Source organism: Chelonoidis abingdonii, chromosome 3 (genome assembly GCF_003597395.2).
Source record: "Chelonoidis abingdonii isolate Lonesome George chromosome 3, CheloAbing_2.0, whole genome shotgun sequence".
Taxonomy (NCBI): domain Eukaryota; kingdom Metazoa; phylum Chordata; order Testudines; family Testudinidae; genus Chelonoidis; species Chelonoidis abingdonii.
This window is the reverse complement of record NC_133771.1, coordinates 215,765,447-215,780,163: the sequence shown is the minus strand read 5'-3', so window position 1 is coordinate 215,780,163 and position 14,717 is coordinate 215,765,447. Positions and strand designations below refer to the sequence as shown.

At 42.2% G+C, this 14,717-nt stretch overlaps 1 protein-coding gene and 1 long non-coding RNA gene across 3 annotated transcripts in view; one reads left to right on the top strand and one right to left on the bottom strand.

Annotated features, from left to right (window-relative positions):
• Nucleotides 1-4,776: 4,776 nt before the first annotated feature.
• POLR1B (RNA polymerase I subunit B) overlaps nucleotides 4,777-14,717 on the top strand; it is a 29,644-nt gene continuing 19,703 nt past the window's right edge. Inside the window, exons 1-5 of one of the 2 annotated variants that reach the window (XM_032770543.2) lie at nucleotides 4,777-4,967; nucleotides 7,951-8,097; nucleotides 9,832-9,964; nucleotides 11,397-11,533; nucleotides 14,278-14,501. In XM_032770543.2, the coding sequence (XP_032626434.2) occupies nucleotides 4,878-4,967; nucleotides 7,951-8,097; nucleotides 9,832-9,964; nucleotides 11,397-11,533; nucleotides 14,278-14,501 (731 nt within the window). In that variant the 5' untranslated portion in view covers nucleotides 4,777-4,877. The remainder of the gene's footprint in view (nucleotides 4,968-7,950; nucleotides 8,098-9,831; nucleotides 9,965-11,396; nucleotides 11,534-14,277; nucleotides 14,502-14,717) is intronic. The other variant, XM_075064539.1, reaches the window with a different exon arrangement.
• LOC142046622 (uncharacterized) overlaps nucleotides 6,524-14,717 on the bottom strand; it is a 38,553-nt gene continuing 30,359 nt past the window's right edge. Inside the window, exon 3 of the long non-coding RNA XR_012655642.1 lies at nucleotides 6,524-7,305. This is a non-coding gene — a long non-coding RNA (uncharacterized LOC142046622). The remainder of the gene's footprint in view (nucleotides 7,306-14,717) is intronic.

Genomic DNA, 14,717 nt, shown 5'->3' with positions numbered 1-14,717 from the left:
GGGGAGGGGACAGGGAAGGTGCTGGGAGGCAGGGCAGGAGGATGGATGGGGGTGGGAGAGGGGCAGGAGAGAGCAGCTGGTGGCAGGGTTTGAAGAGGGAGCAGGTCCGTGCACACGAGGGAAGGGATGGTGCCTGGTAGCAGGGGACACAAAGGCAGAGATCTTGGGGTTGGCTAAAGCACTGTAGCTTTACATCCCAGCTTGCCAGGTGCGGGCTCTTTCTCTAGACAAGCTTTAAATCGGTTTCTTGACCATGTCGGCTGAGTGTCCTTGCAAGTAGCGGCTGGACGACGACTTTTTAAAATACACACGATGACAGGTTGATCTTGCGCTGCCGTTGCACTGACAGGCCCAAAGAATAGGAATGGTTTAATGAGCCAGGATTTTCCTCTGCTGGTTATTTGCTATCATAGAGACCATGTGAGTGAGGGAATATCTGTTGTTGGGCCAACTTCTGTTGGTGAGAGAGACCGCTTTCAGGCTTACACAGCTTGGCTTCATCTCTGGGAAGTGAGTGTCACAGCTAAATACAAGGTGGATCAGATTGTTGAGCATAAGCAGTTAGCACATATTTCAAGGGACCATTCGGGTGAAGTGGGCCCATTAACGCCTGGGGAAAAGCTGAAGTGAGGGGCGGTTAATGGGTTACAGATTGTTGTAATAAGCCACAAGTCCAGTTGTTTCTGTTCAGTCCATTTTTAGTGTCTAGCAAAGTTAGGACTTTAAGCTGCCACAGTCATCTTTTGAAAACATTGTGCAGGTTTTCTTTGAGGATGACAACTGAGAGGTCAGGTATAGAGTGATGGCTGTGAAAAGTCTTCACTCACAGGTGATGTGGAGTTGTTGTCTTTTGTCATTTTTCTCAAGTTCATTTGAGAGCATAATGATTCTCATTTCACCTGAGAGAACCTGATTCAATATAGAAATAACCTCCCTTGACTGCACACCCCTAGTTGTCACCAACCATCCCGGGGGGGGTGGACTAGATGACCTCTCAAGGTCCCTTCCAGTTTATTCATAGAATTCATAGAATGTTAGGGTTGGAAGAGACCTCAGGAGGTATCTAGTCCAACCTCCTGCTCAAAGCAGGACCAGTCTCCAGACAGATTTTTGCCCAGATCCCTAAATGGCCCCCTCAAGGATTGAACTCACAACCCTGGGTTTAGTAGGCCAATCCTCAACTATGATCTCACACTGGAACCTGTATGGGCTATCATCAAACAGTTACAATCCATTCTCGGGTTGTATGGGGACCACATCCTGAAAGAAGTCTTTCCTGAACCCCCTCTTCTAAACTTCAAACAACCCCCCAACTCTTCAAGTTCATCAGAAGCAAGATCCACACAGACCAGAACACACTAGCTCAAAGTGGCACCAGATCCTGCCGGAACAACAGATACAAAACCTGTGGACATACCTGCACTGCCACAGTGATCAACAGCCCTCACAACACACCTTTCAAGAGCCACGATTCCTACACATACCTATCACAGTATGTGGTGTACCTCATCCAGTGCACTAAATGCCCCAATAATAAATATGTGGGTGAAACACAGAACTGACCCCTGCAGGACCCTACCAAATATGCCCTGCCAGTTTTGACAGTGGGCCATTTACTGCGCTTGCCCTTCCACAGTTGTCTAGGACTTCACCTGTCCTCTATAAATGCTTGAATTGCTAACGGTTCTGAGATTGCTTCCACTAGTTCCTTAAACCCCTAGGATGAATTTCATAAGGCTCCACTCTCTTGAATACATCTACCTTAGTTAAATGTTCTTGAACCTGTTCTTTGGCTTGTATTCTTTGCTGTTAATTTGAATTGTGTTGAATATCTGGCCACTATTATCCTTTTTAATGAAGACTGAAGCAAATTAGGCATTAAACACTATGTCTTCTTGATGCCATCAGCTATTAGTTCTCCTTCCCTGCTAAGTAGAAGACCTACACTTTGTCTTTCTTTTGCTTAAATGTATTTAAAGAACCTCTTTTTATTGCCTTTTATATCCTTTGCAAGGTGTAACTCTTTTTGTGTCTTAGCCTTTCTGATTTTGTCCCTATATACTTGTGCTGTTCTTTTGTACTTCTCCTTAGCAATTCATCCATGCTTCCGCTTTTTGTAGGATTCGTTTTTTGATTTTCAGGTCATTAAAGAGCTCCTGACAGAGCCATATTGGCCTCTTACTATTCTTCCTATCTTTCATTCATATCGGAATAGTTGGCAGTTGTGCATTTAATATTGTCTCCTCCTTGAGAAATTACCTCTTCTCCCGAATTCTTTTATCCCTTAGAGTTTCTTCCCATAAGACCTTACCTATCAGTTCCCTGTGTTTGTTAAAGTGTGTTTCTTGAAATACGTTGTCCTTATTCTGCTGCTCTCGCTCCTTCCTTGCCTTAGGGTACGTCTACACTACGGGATTATTCCGATTTTACATAAACCGGTTTTATAAAGCAGATTGTATAAAGTCAAGTGCACACGGCCACACTAGCACATTAATTCGGTGGTGTGCGTCGATGATCCAAGGCTACCGTCTATTTCCGGAGCGTTGCACTGTGGGTAGCTATTCCATAGCTATCCCATAGTTCCTGCAGTCTCCCCTGCCCCTTAGAATTCTGGGTTGAGAGCCCAGTGGCTGATGAGGCAAAAATCATTGTCGAATCATTGTCGCAGGGGGGTTCTGGTAAATGTCGTCACTCATTCCTTCCTCTGGGAAAACAACGGCAGACAATCATTTGCGCCCTTTTTCCCTGGATTGCCCTGGCAGACGCCATAGCACAGCAACCATGGAGCCCGTTCAGCTTTTTTTTTTTTTTATTGTCACCTTGTATGTTAACTGGGATGCCGGATGCTAACAGAGAGGCGATACTGCAGCGCTACACAGCAGCATTCATTTGCTTTTTGCATGATAGCAAGAGACGGTTCATATCAGTCGTTCTGTACCGTCTGCTGCCATTGTAAATTGGCAATGAGATGACGGTTATCTGTCGTTCTGTACTGTCTGCTGCTATCATGGGTGCCCCTGGCTGAGGTCGGCCGGGGGCGCAAAAAGCAAAACTGGGAATGACTCCCCGAGTCAATCCCTCCTTTATGTTTTCTAAAAATAGAGTCAGTCCTGCCTAGAATATGGGGCAAGTGTACTAGAGAACCAGTGTATCAGAGAGCACAGGTGCTCTGTTCAGATCCCGCAGAAATGATGAGCTACATGCCATTCACGGGGGTGGTGCCCTGCAACAACCCACCCATTGCTTCCCTCCTCCCCCAACCTTCCTGGGCTACCGTGGCAGTGTCCCCCCATTTGTGTCATGAAGTTATAAAGAATGCAGGAATAAGAAACAGTGACTTGTTAGTGAGATAAAATGAGGGGGAGGCAGCCTCCCGGTGCTATGACAGTCCAGGCAGAACATTAAGCGGTGGGTGGGGAGAGGAGCCCAGCATGCTGCTATGATAGTCCAGGCAGTACAGAATCTTTTCTTTAACAGGAAAGGGAGGGGGCTGATTGGAGCTCAGCCCCAGTTGCTATGATGAAGACGGTTACCAGCCGTTCTGTACCATCTACTGGGAATGACCGGGAATCATTCTATTTTTACCCAGGCGCCCCCGCCAGCCTCACCTCAGAGGCCAGCCAGGAGCACTCACGGGCTGATGGTGAGACTGACGGATATCAGTCATATTGCACCATCTGCCACCAGGGAGGGGAGAGGAGCGGATACTGCTCTTCACTGCTGCAGCATCGCGTCTACCAGCAGCATTCAGTAGACATAGGGTGACATTGAAAGAAGTCAAGAAACGATTTCTTTCCCTTTTCTTTCACGTGGGGGGGGGGAGTAAATTGACGAGCTATACCTGAACCACGCTGGACAATGTGTTTGAACCTACAGGCATTGGGAGCTCAGCCAAGAATGCAAATACTTTTCGGAGACTGCTGTGGACTGTGGGATAGCTGGAGTCCTCAGTACCCCTCCCCTCCCTCCATGAGCGTCCATTTGAGTCTTGGCTTTCCGTTACGCTTGTCACGCAGCACTGTGTAGCCTGGAGATTTTTTTTTTCAAACGCTTTGGCATTTCGTCTTCTGTAACGGAGCTCTTGATAGAACAGATTTGTCTCCCATACAGCGATCAGATCCAGTATCTCCGTACGGTCCATGCTGGAGCTCTTTTTGGATTTGGACTGCATCGCCACCCGTGCTGATCAGAGCTCCACGCTGGGCAAACAGGAAATGAAAATCAAAAAGTTTCGCGGGCTTTTCCTGTTTACCTGGCCACTGCATCCGAGTTCAGATTGCTGTCCAGAGCGGTCACATGGTGTACTGTGGGATACTGCCCGGAGGCCAATAACGTCGATTTGCGGCCACACTAACCCTAATCCGATATGGTAATACCGATTTCAGCGCTACTCCTCTCGTCGGGGAGGAGTACAGAAACCGATTTAAAGAACCCTTTATATCGATATAAAGGGCCTCGTGGTGTGGACAGGTACAGCGTTAAATCGGTTTAATGCTGCTAAAATCGGTTTAAACGCGTAGTGTAGACCAGGCCTTAGTATCATGAAATCTGTCATGATCACTTTTACCCAAATTGCTTTCCACCTTTAGATTCTCAAAAAATTCCACCCTTTGGTCAGAATCAAGTTTAAAATGGCTGCCTCAGGTTACTTCCTCCTCTTTCTGAAACAATACCTTGACCCCAGTACATTCCAAGAACTTATTGGAAACGTATTACTTTTTCTGCTGATGTCTGGATAGATAGTCTCATATTACTGTTGTCTGTATATGTACACATACAGAGTTTCTTTTGGGTTTCAGGCTATTCCTGCTCTGGAATTTGCTTTCAAAAATGAACGCATCACTCTGGCAGTTGTGGGCGCTGTCATCAATCCTCCTATGGTGCCAAAAGGGAGTATCTGTAAAGAGCTGAAAGTGTACCCAGCAGAATGTAGAGGACGCAGAAGCACTTATCGTGGGAAATTGACCGTAAGTAGTAATGGTTACAATAGTACTTTCAGGGAATGAAAACTACCCTTTTCCACTGTCTGGTATGTGCTATATTTGTTTATAAGCCATTAGCTTGTAAATAAATACCTTTTCCCACATGTTCTACGGCTGTTCTATGGATCACCGGTAGTACTTGGAATGGAACAGTTTGGGAACCATACTGTGAGGAACTGGGATGTTAGTAGAGGAGGTACATCCATGAGAAGATCTCTTTTACAAAATGGAAAAAGTTGGAGGACCATTGCCTTATGCCACCAGAAAGTCATGAGTATTAGCTTTGCAAAATGATATCTGGCATTTGTTTCTACACCTGAAAACACCAGAGATACTGATAGCTATTAAAGAAATATTTGTATATGTCACCATTCAGGGCAACTGTACCCATATTCCCCCTTCATTGTCCCTCGGGCATCTACCCTAGGCTCTTGGCTCTTCACCCATCACCTCTCTTTGGCGGAGACCCATGTCACTCTCCCTCCTGACCCAGGTTTTTCCAGGCTGCACAGATGCTTGCCTGCTCTGGTATATCTCAGCAAGCCAGTCCACCTAAATAGGTCAGTGTCTGCACTTTGCTATGAACAGCGTAATCGCTGCTGTTATAAGTTACCACACAGGTCTTTGTAAGCAAGCACCTTGAAGGTAAAAACGTACTACGAATAACAACAGAGCCTATGAACACCCTGTGAGTAGTTCAGTCTTTCCTTTATACATCTTGGCCTCATATAACAGGTGATCTGTAGATAGTGGGCCCCCTTTTCAGGGTGTAGCTTCAAAAGACTGGGGGTTTTCATAACCGGAGGTGGGGAATTTGTATTCACCTCTTCCCAGATATTTCCCAGGAAAAACACTTAACATTTCTTGTTTCAAAAGTCCATTATTGCCTGGCACAATGATCAGTATAGTCCTTTGAAACCCCAGGCCTCATGTTTGTCACATCTCCTCCCTCAAGAGGTAACATTCAGTCCCAGCCCACAATAATACGTAACTCATTCATTTAAAACAATTGAACCCGAAGATACTTAAATTTAATTGAGTAAGATTTTCCCAAAGATATTGTAACAAGTTGCTGTATCTGTCACAGTCTGTTTAGTCATAGGTGTGTGTGGCTCTTTGCAGAGAGAATGAAATTTGCAATTTAGGTTGGGTGTGATACATAGGACATCTCAAACAAGGAGAAAGCGGGGAGACTTGCACAAGATAAGACTGAGTTTGTTTTCATAGAGTGCATTGGCTTCCCTTTCTCTGGATTTTTTTTTTTTTTTTTAATTACCATTTAGGTTGCTGTGGGATTTTGGTCTATTGTTGGAGAAGTGTACTGCAGTACTCCCTAGAGAGCAGTGTCACATATCTCTCTCCCAGTTGCCACATTGGAAAGAGCCCTGTGCGCTGAACAAGGAGAGCCTTATTAGACCCTGAAACAACTTTCTTGCTTCTGCTCTCCCCCATTTTAGTTCCCACGTGTATACAGAGATTGCTGACTTGAGAACATTCATACACAGCAAAATTTGTATCTCATGAAAGACTGAAATCCCAACTTTTAACTAATGGTTCATAAAATATTGCTTACTAATATACTTTCTGAATAGAAATTGAGGTGTGGGGGAATGTGGGTTTTAAAAGGTGACATCTTGCAACTTAGTAACATTTAGTGGATCGGGAAGAAATTCTGAGCAACAATTCAGGACCAGTGACCAAAAGAGAATCATTAGCTTCCTGTTTTTTAAATCTATAAGGCAGTTTAGGAACATCAGTTAACTACCCCTGACACTGCCGTTCTGAGGCAGGAGTAGATACTGTTCCTTTCTTACAGGTAGAGATGTTATGACTTGCCCAAAAGTACCCGAGTTTCAGGTTCCCAGTCCTTTGCTGAGACCACTAAACGATGCACTTTTCTAACACTTCGTGAGATCAACTGTACTTTATAAACTCCTTGTGCTTAAGAAGATTGAGTGTCAGATAAACTTAAATTAATTTTTGACCCTGAACTACCTATATCAACAGAATAGATAAATCTAATAACAATTCTTGTCTTGTCTGGTTGCTCTAAATTCATTCCATCGCCCCTCTGCTGAATTCCACTGTGATCATTGTTTTGATTTTCTCTGGTTTTGTAGCCTGTCTGAGTAGTTGCAGTTAGACAGATTTCCAGATATGTGTATATTTAAGGGAAGAAAAGTATTTATCTCTTCCCTTTACTGAAATCTGAGATTTTTTTCTCCAATTTATTGGTATGCTTTAGCTCCTCTTTGTTACAGGAGCAGGAATTCCATTATGACTTCAGCAGCAGTAAGAGTCTTGAACAGGCAATCTGATTTTCCTGGGAGAGGGAGCCGTAGCATTTATACAGAATAATTCTTCTTGGGTTTTTTTGTGAAACCATTGTGAAGTTTTACACAATTAACATTGCAGACAGATTAAAAATACCAGCACACTTATGCCTTGAAGTCTATAAACATTATAAGCACGAATACTTACTTTGGGGGGTTGTAAATAACAGTGGGACCTACCTAAGTTATATATATTTTAATTCCACCATTGTAAGAGTTTTGTTCATCCTGGCATAACTTTTATAATTTTGTTTAAACTTTGCAAAGAAAAACAACCCCAAAACCATAACCCTCACTTCATGCAGAGACAACACATGGGAAATTTTTGTTCACATTATAAATGAACAAAAATGGAATTATAAAGAAAGTCCCAACATAATCTGAACTGTAGTAGATGTGACCGTGCATCCACTATAATATATAATTTGTATATCTTTGTTCTTAGTGTATATATAATGCATTATAACTAATTATTGTTTTCTTTGCAGACAGTATAATTTTTTTGCTATTTATAGTTTTGTATTGAACATACAATGTTCATAATGTAGCTCATTTTCTAAAGACAGCTGGCTATATTTTATCATTATCTTGTTATTTTAACTTTCCTAATAATTTGCTGTATTGTTTCCCTGCAGGCTGACATCAGCTGGTCAGTGAATGGCATTCCTAAAGGGATTATTAAACAGTCCCTGGGATACGTTCCAATCATGGTGAAATCGAAGCTGTGCAATCTGCACAGTCTTTCTCCCAGAGCTCTGATTGAACACCATGAGGAAGAAGAGGTAACAGTGGTTTTTGGTGGGGCAGGAATATCTTCTTTACCATGTGGCAAGGGAAGTGGGTTTTACATTAGCTTAAAGGATTTTGGCATATCTAGTTAGAAGCACAATCTGGCATATTTTCTGAGTTTACACCATTTGTAAAGATTTTGTGTAGTTTCTCTTGGGTCATAAGTCTCAGTCCTCAAGGTGGCTTCAGGTTATTTGCCCTTTGGGATACCTATAACCCTCCTCTTGAGAAGGTAAAAGCACATGGAGTACTCAGACTCATGCAGGCAGTGACCATTACTGGTACTAGATGTTACTTTCCAGATGTGCAGCTGCTTCTGGAAAACTATCCTTCCCCTTTGCTGGAGGCACATGGGGCTGCTTCTGTTCTCGGTGTTAGAATTGAAGGCTTGAGTGCTCTCTGCCCCCTAGCTGCCAGCTACCGCTAAGCAGTGGTACTGGGGCCCCTGGCTGATGGTGAGAGTCTTACAGTAGAGCTCTTTGGAGGTGATACATTTCCCCTTCATAGCCATAGATTTTACTTCTCCATTACTTTCGGGTTCCCTTTGGCTGTTGAGGCTTTTATATCTGCTCTGTGTGATAAATTGAATATGTGGATACAGAACCATATAGTGCTGTCATTTTTCTTAAAAGTGTAGTAATTTCTTTTCAGTTTACAATCAAAGTAAATAACCAAATGGATGAACAATTAGTCTGTTTTCAGTCAGTGTAATCTACAATGATACCCTATTATTGCCAGGCCCAGAGCAACATATCCTGCATCTTTATAACTAACTTTGACTGCACACTCGTAATTTGAACAAACATGTAAAGGTGAAGAGAATTTTCTCTGGAATTAATTTTTATATTGGATGTTAGTGTCACACACATGCTAAATTGCAAAGCCATGCAATAAATGTGCATGTATCATGCGTATTTGGCCCCTTCTCCTGTACTTTGCACACCTGAGGCTTTGTCTGGTATTTCAGATGGCTTCTAAGAGCTGACATTTTTAAAAATCAGTTGGACGCACCATCATGTTCTTTTCTCCAAATGTGGAATAGAGCTTTTCTTCCTCCCAGTTTGCTACCCAGAGACCTCGTGCGGGGAAAGGGAGTATTCAGATCAGGGGAAAGTTTTAAATCCAATATTTTATATCCCTCAGAACAGGAATTTTACACTTGGAAAGGGGAGCATCTTAGTAGCTAGTGCTTGCTAGTAGCTCTGAAAGGGCCCAAGATATGGTATGTTAAAATTCTGATATTTCCATGTATACTAAAGTTGTTACAGGTCATTTTAGAGGTTTCTTTTACTTACTGTCTTGTCTTCTCATTTTCTCTGCAGCCTCTACAGTTGGACTTAGTGTAACTAGTGCATCTGGCTTTACAGCTATATGGATACAAGAAATAGTCCAAATAATTCTTTTAAACACCACTAAAATAGTTGTTTTCGTAAAATACATGGAATATACAGAGCTTATAATAGTATGACCAGTTTATTGGCACTTGTTTGGGCTGACCTCCCTAATGCGCTCTTACCGGTTATGTGTGAGTGATGCATGCATCCCGAGCACGTCAATACAACTTGCCATGTATTACACACACACACACACAAGTTGGTGTGTATTTTACTGTCCAATAAGAGCTAATTTTGTCTCACTTCCATTTGGTTTCTTGTATAAAAGGTACTCTGTACTCAGATCTTTGAACTTTGGTGTATTAATTTTTAAAGCACTTTCTCTCTTGTCAGGAAATGGGAGGCTATTTTATAGTTAACGGTATAGAAAAAGTTATCAGAATGCTGATTATGCCTAGACGAAACTTTCCCATTGCAATGATAAGACCCAAATGGAAAAGCCGAGGCCCTGGTTACACAGAGTATGGTAAGTGTAGTGATTTTGTTAGGGGCATCACCTTGGTAAGACAGTTGCTTGAGAATAAACAAACTGTATTTAGTTATTGCTTTCTATTTTGGTCATGCAATTGTGTTGTACATAAACATGGCAGCTTGCTCAGATGAGGGGAAATTCTGTTCCTTGAAAAGGGAGAAGCCCCGTGCTGGAAAAAGCAATTCTTTTAACATTTGGATGAATTTTAGTGCTTGTGAAAATAAAAGGCTAATTACATTATATAAGGCATAAGCTAGGTTGATGGCTTTTGACTGTTGTAATCTGAACCATTGATATCGGGTGATACTGGGTTGTATTCTGCCTGATTGTGGGTGGTCCAGCTTACGTTGTGAGCAGAGTGTAATGGAAATGAACCTGAGAACATCAGTCCAATAGACACAGAAGTCTGTTGGTGCTATAGGCAACACCGAATTTTCTTTCCCTGCACTAAGTTAAGGTAGTAAAGAGATTTATCCACAGTTAAAATAGAATCTGCACTACCTCCATCATAAGGCTCAGTGTCATAATTGGTAATGGCTCTCCTTTGAATCCTGCCTGTTCTTCATATTAAAACTCACTATGTATGCACCTTGTTTTTAATGAAAATCCTACCTGTCAGTGCGTTGTGTTCTGCTTCATTAAAAATGCGTTGTTTATATTTATTCACAGAACCAGTACATTTTTGACAATGAGCTTGAAGCTGCTTTGTAAGACATACAAATACAGTCCTTGTCCCAATGACTGTATGATCTAGAAGGATGGTGGTGCAGGATCTGTAGTTTGTTTCCCTAAGTTCAGTCTGTCTGAACTCTTGCCCTGCTGCTACATCTAGTAATAAAAGAGTAGTTTAGTCGCCACGGGCCCGATTCCCCACTGCCTTACACATTGTAGTGTCATGTACGCTGTACAGTGAGTATAAAATGATACCAGATCACAACAGTCGCATTTTGCACCCACTTTGCACTAGTGTAAAAGGTTATGGCCTGATTCAGCACGTGCTTAATTTTAAGATTGTGAAGTCAGTGAGACTACTCATGCTGAAATACCTTGCAAATCAGACCTAAAATAGTGGAAGGCAGTGGAGAATCAGGCCCTCTTTTTTATTAATCCTTGATCTCTCTGTTGAGACCGCCAGCAAGAGGGCCAGCTATGATGTGGATACCCATCCTGTAGTAAAGTCAGACCTCTAATTCATTTCAAGCAGAATACTGAAAATCAGCCTGTGGTAATGACTCGCACTAGCTATCTACCAGTGTGACATACTCTCTCAGTACGATGCCTTTGAGCCATACAGTGCCCCTACCCAGGGAAATCTCAACTGTATCTGGAGCATTTAAAGACCATGCTTGTTTTGGAGTCTCGATAGCATGCAGTCAATAGTTTCTATGTTGTATAAGTGAATCTTTGCTTATGCTTGTTTGGGCAGGTATATCGATGCACTGTGTTAGGGATGAGCACACTGCTATAAACATGAACCTTCACTACCTGGAAAATGGTACGGTGATGCTGAATTTCATTTTTCAGAAAGAGTTGTTCTTCCTGCCACTGGGATTTGCACTGAAGGTAAACCATAATCTGGTCTTAGGGTTTTTGGTGAATGAAAGATTGATTGAAGAATTGCTGTGTAAAGTGTAGCAGCCTGTTTCTTGCTTGGAAAAATGTCTTACTCAATAGTTTATTCCATGTGAACCATTTCATTAAATGGAACTTGTCATCTTGACTATCAAGGATTGTAGTCCAAACCGGACGTGCCTGTGTCGGGAGTATAATATTCAGGGCTGAAGTATGAGAAGGTGTACACAGCTGAAGGGGAAATAAGGTTTTGTATAAATGTTTCTTGGCTTTTTGCTATAAGACAGTGCTGATGAGACGTTTTAAAAAGGTAACGATGGGGAGTTTTTCATCTGAAGTCAAGGATAAAGCTGTTTTAAAACAAAAACAATTGTGCAGAATAAATCCTCAAGCGCAATATTGATTGAATGTTTTTAGTCCGTATCCCAGTTATTTGCAGTATCGTTCAGTGAAAGACTTTGGGAGCACGTGAATCTTAGTTCTAATCAGATAAGTCATGTCAACCCAATTGAAAATCAAGCAAAATAGTATAAAAACAAAATACTGCTTCTGTACAGAACTTTCCTGGATAAACAATGTTAGAAATGGTTGCAAAAATACCGCTCCTCTTCCCCCCCGCCCCCAAGTCCTAAGTGCTGCCAAACAGTGTTTGGCTGTGGGGGAAGCACCGGGAGGGAGGGGGAGGAGGCGCAGAAGAAGTAGTTGTGCAATGCCCCCTTGTAAAGTCGCTGCTCTTCCAGAGAATCTTAAAAGCAGTGGACAGAGCAGGCAGCACGTTATAAGGGAGCATTGCACAACTTTAAACAAGCCTGTTCCCTAATGGAGCAGTGACATAACTTTGAAACAATGTTAAGCGGGAGGAGGTTAAGTGGGGAGTTACTGTAATAATAAAGACTTGGCTTCAGTTAACTATTTTCATCTTTCTTTTCCTGAAAAGAAAGCACGTTCTCTCTGGTGGTAGTGCCAGATTGCTTTTGTAATCTAGCTGATGTATTTGATTTATCAACCCACCGGATGTGTCCATTGTCAGACAACCTGCACATGCTTTGTTGAAATGGCAACTTAGTTTGACAGATTACATTTCTTCACAGGCTTTATCTTTGTTTTAGTAAACAAGTGAAAGTTATTTCTGATTTTCCTAGTTATAACCCCCCCCCACCCCCGTCTGTGTGAGCTGTGTTGTTTAAATAGAATCACCACTGAGTTGAATGTTGGATTTAAAGCGAGGGCTTGCAGCTGAACTCAGGCTATGTCCACCCTACAGCAGCACAGCGATGGGTCTGCATCTATGCTGCTAGAGCACCATATTGTAGCTGCTTCCTGCAGCGATGGAAGGGCTTTTTCCGTCCATGTAGTTAAAGCACCTCTCGTGATGGATGAATTCTTCCATTGATCTAGCTGCGTCTCTTCAGGGACTAGGTCAATCTAACTATGTCGCACAGGGCGTGAGATTTTTCACAGCCCTGTGCAACATAGCTACATCAATCTAATTTTTAAGCCATCCATTCCAGTATAAAAACCTCTTGTTTTCAATTTTCTCAAATGTCAGTAATTAGTGATTTTAGACAAATTGTGAATTAAATTTATATTGTAAGCAGGGTCGGTCTATATAAATATAAAAAATCTTATTTAAATGAAGAAAAAATCAGAAAAAAGATCTTGGCATCATTGTGGACAGTTCTCTGAAGATGTCCATGCGGTGCGCAGAGGCGGTCAAAACAGCGAACAGGATTTTAGGAATCATTAAAAAGGGGATAGAGAATAAGACAGAGAATATCTTATTGCCCTTATATAAATCCATGGTACGCCCACATCTCGAATACTGTCTACAGATTGGTCTTCTCACCTCAAAAAAGATATTCTAGCACTAGAAAAGGTTCAGAAAGGGGCAACTAAAATGATTAGGGGTTTGGAGAGGGTCCCATACGAGGAAAAATTAAAGAGGCTAGGCCTCTTCAGCTTGGAAAAGAGGAGACTAAGGGAGGATATGATAGAGGTATATAAAGTGATGTAGAGAAGTGGATAAGGAAAAGTTATTTACTATTCCCATAATACAAGAACTAGGCGTCACCAAATGAAATTAATAGGTAGCAGGTTTAAACAAATAAAAGGAAGTTCTTCTTCATACAGCGCACAGTCAACTTGTGGAACTCCTTACCTGAGGAGGTTGTGAAGGCTGGGACTATAACAATGTGTAAAGGGAACTGGAATGGTGGCTAAGTCCATAAATGGCTATTAGCCAGGAAGGGTAAAGAATGGTGTCCCTAGCCTCTGTTCAGAGGATGGAGATGGATGGCAGGAGAGAGATCACTTGATCATTGCCTGTTAGCTTCACTTCCTCTGAGGCACCTGGCATTGGCCACTGTCAGTAGACAGATACTGGGCTAGATGGACCTTTGGTCTGACCCGGTACAGCCATTCTTATGTTGTTATGAAGAAAAACTAAATTAATTGTGATTTATCATTGTCTGTGTTAACCCAGCTTTTGCTTTTCCAGGGGCTTCGTTGGGGTATATGTGGTGCACATCAGGCTGTGTATACCCAGAGTCTTTCTCCACAGCTAACTGAACCTCAGAAAACTGTTTATCTTAGGGGAAGGGTATTAGAAGGATAGAAGAGCATAAACCAGCATAAGTGGCTGGAGTGACCTGGCCCCATTCTATAATTTAATTAGACGTAATTTATTACTCCTGGTTTTTCTTTGTTCTCTGATCTGGTGCCTTTCTTTCCTCTAGGCATTAGTTGGTTTCTCAGATTACCAGATTTTTCAGGAATTGATCAAAGGAAGAGAAGACAACTCCTTCTATAAGAACTGCATCTCTCAGATGCTGAGAATGGTAATGGAGGAAGGCTGTGCCACACAAAAGCAGGTCCTTAACTACATTGGGAAATGCTTCCGAGTGAAACTCAGCCTTCCTGAGTGGTACCCAAATGAGCAAGCTGCAGAATTCCTTCTGGAGTACGTATTCATGTAGCAATATATAACTAAATGATTGAACTACAGATGTAGTCACATTTCACTGTCTGACCTTAAGGACAAAAATTTAGAGAGACAGTCTGACACACACACACACCCGCCCCCCTCCAAATAACATTATGGGGCCAGTTTTCAGACAGCTTCTGGAAATGTTGCATTTACCTTAATCTGTCTGCAAACACATATCCACCAGGTATG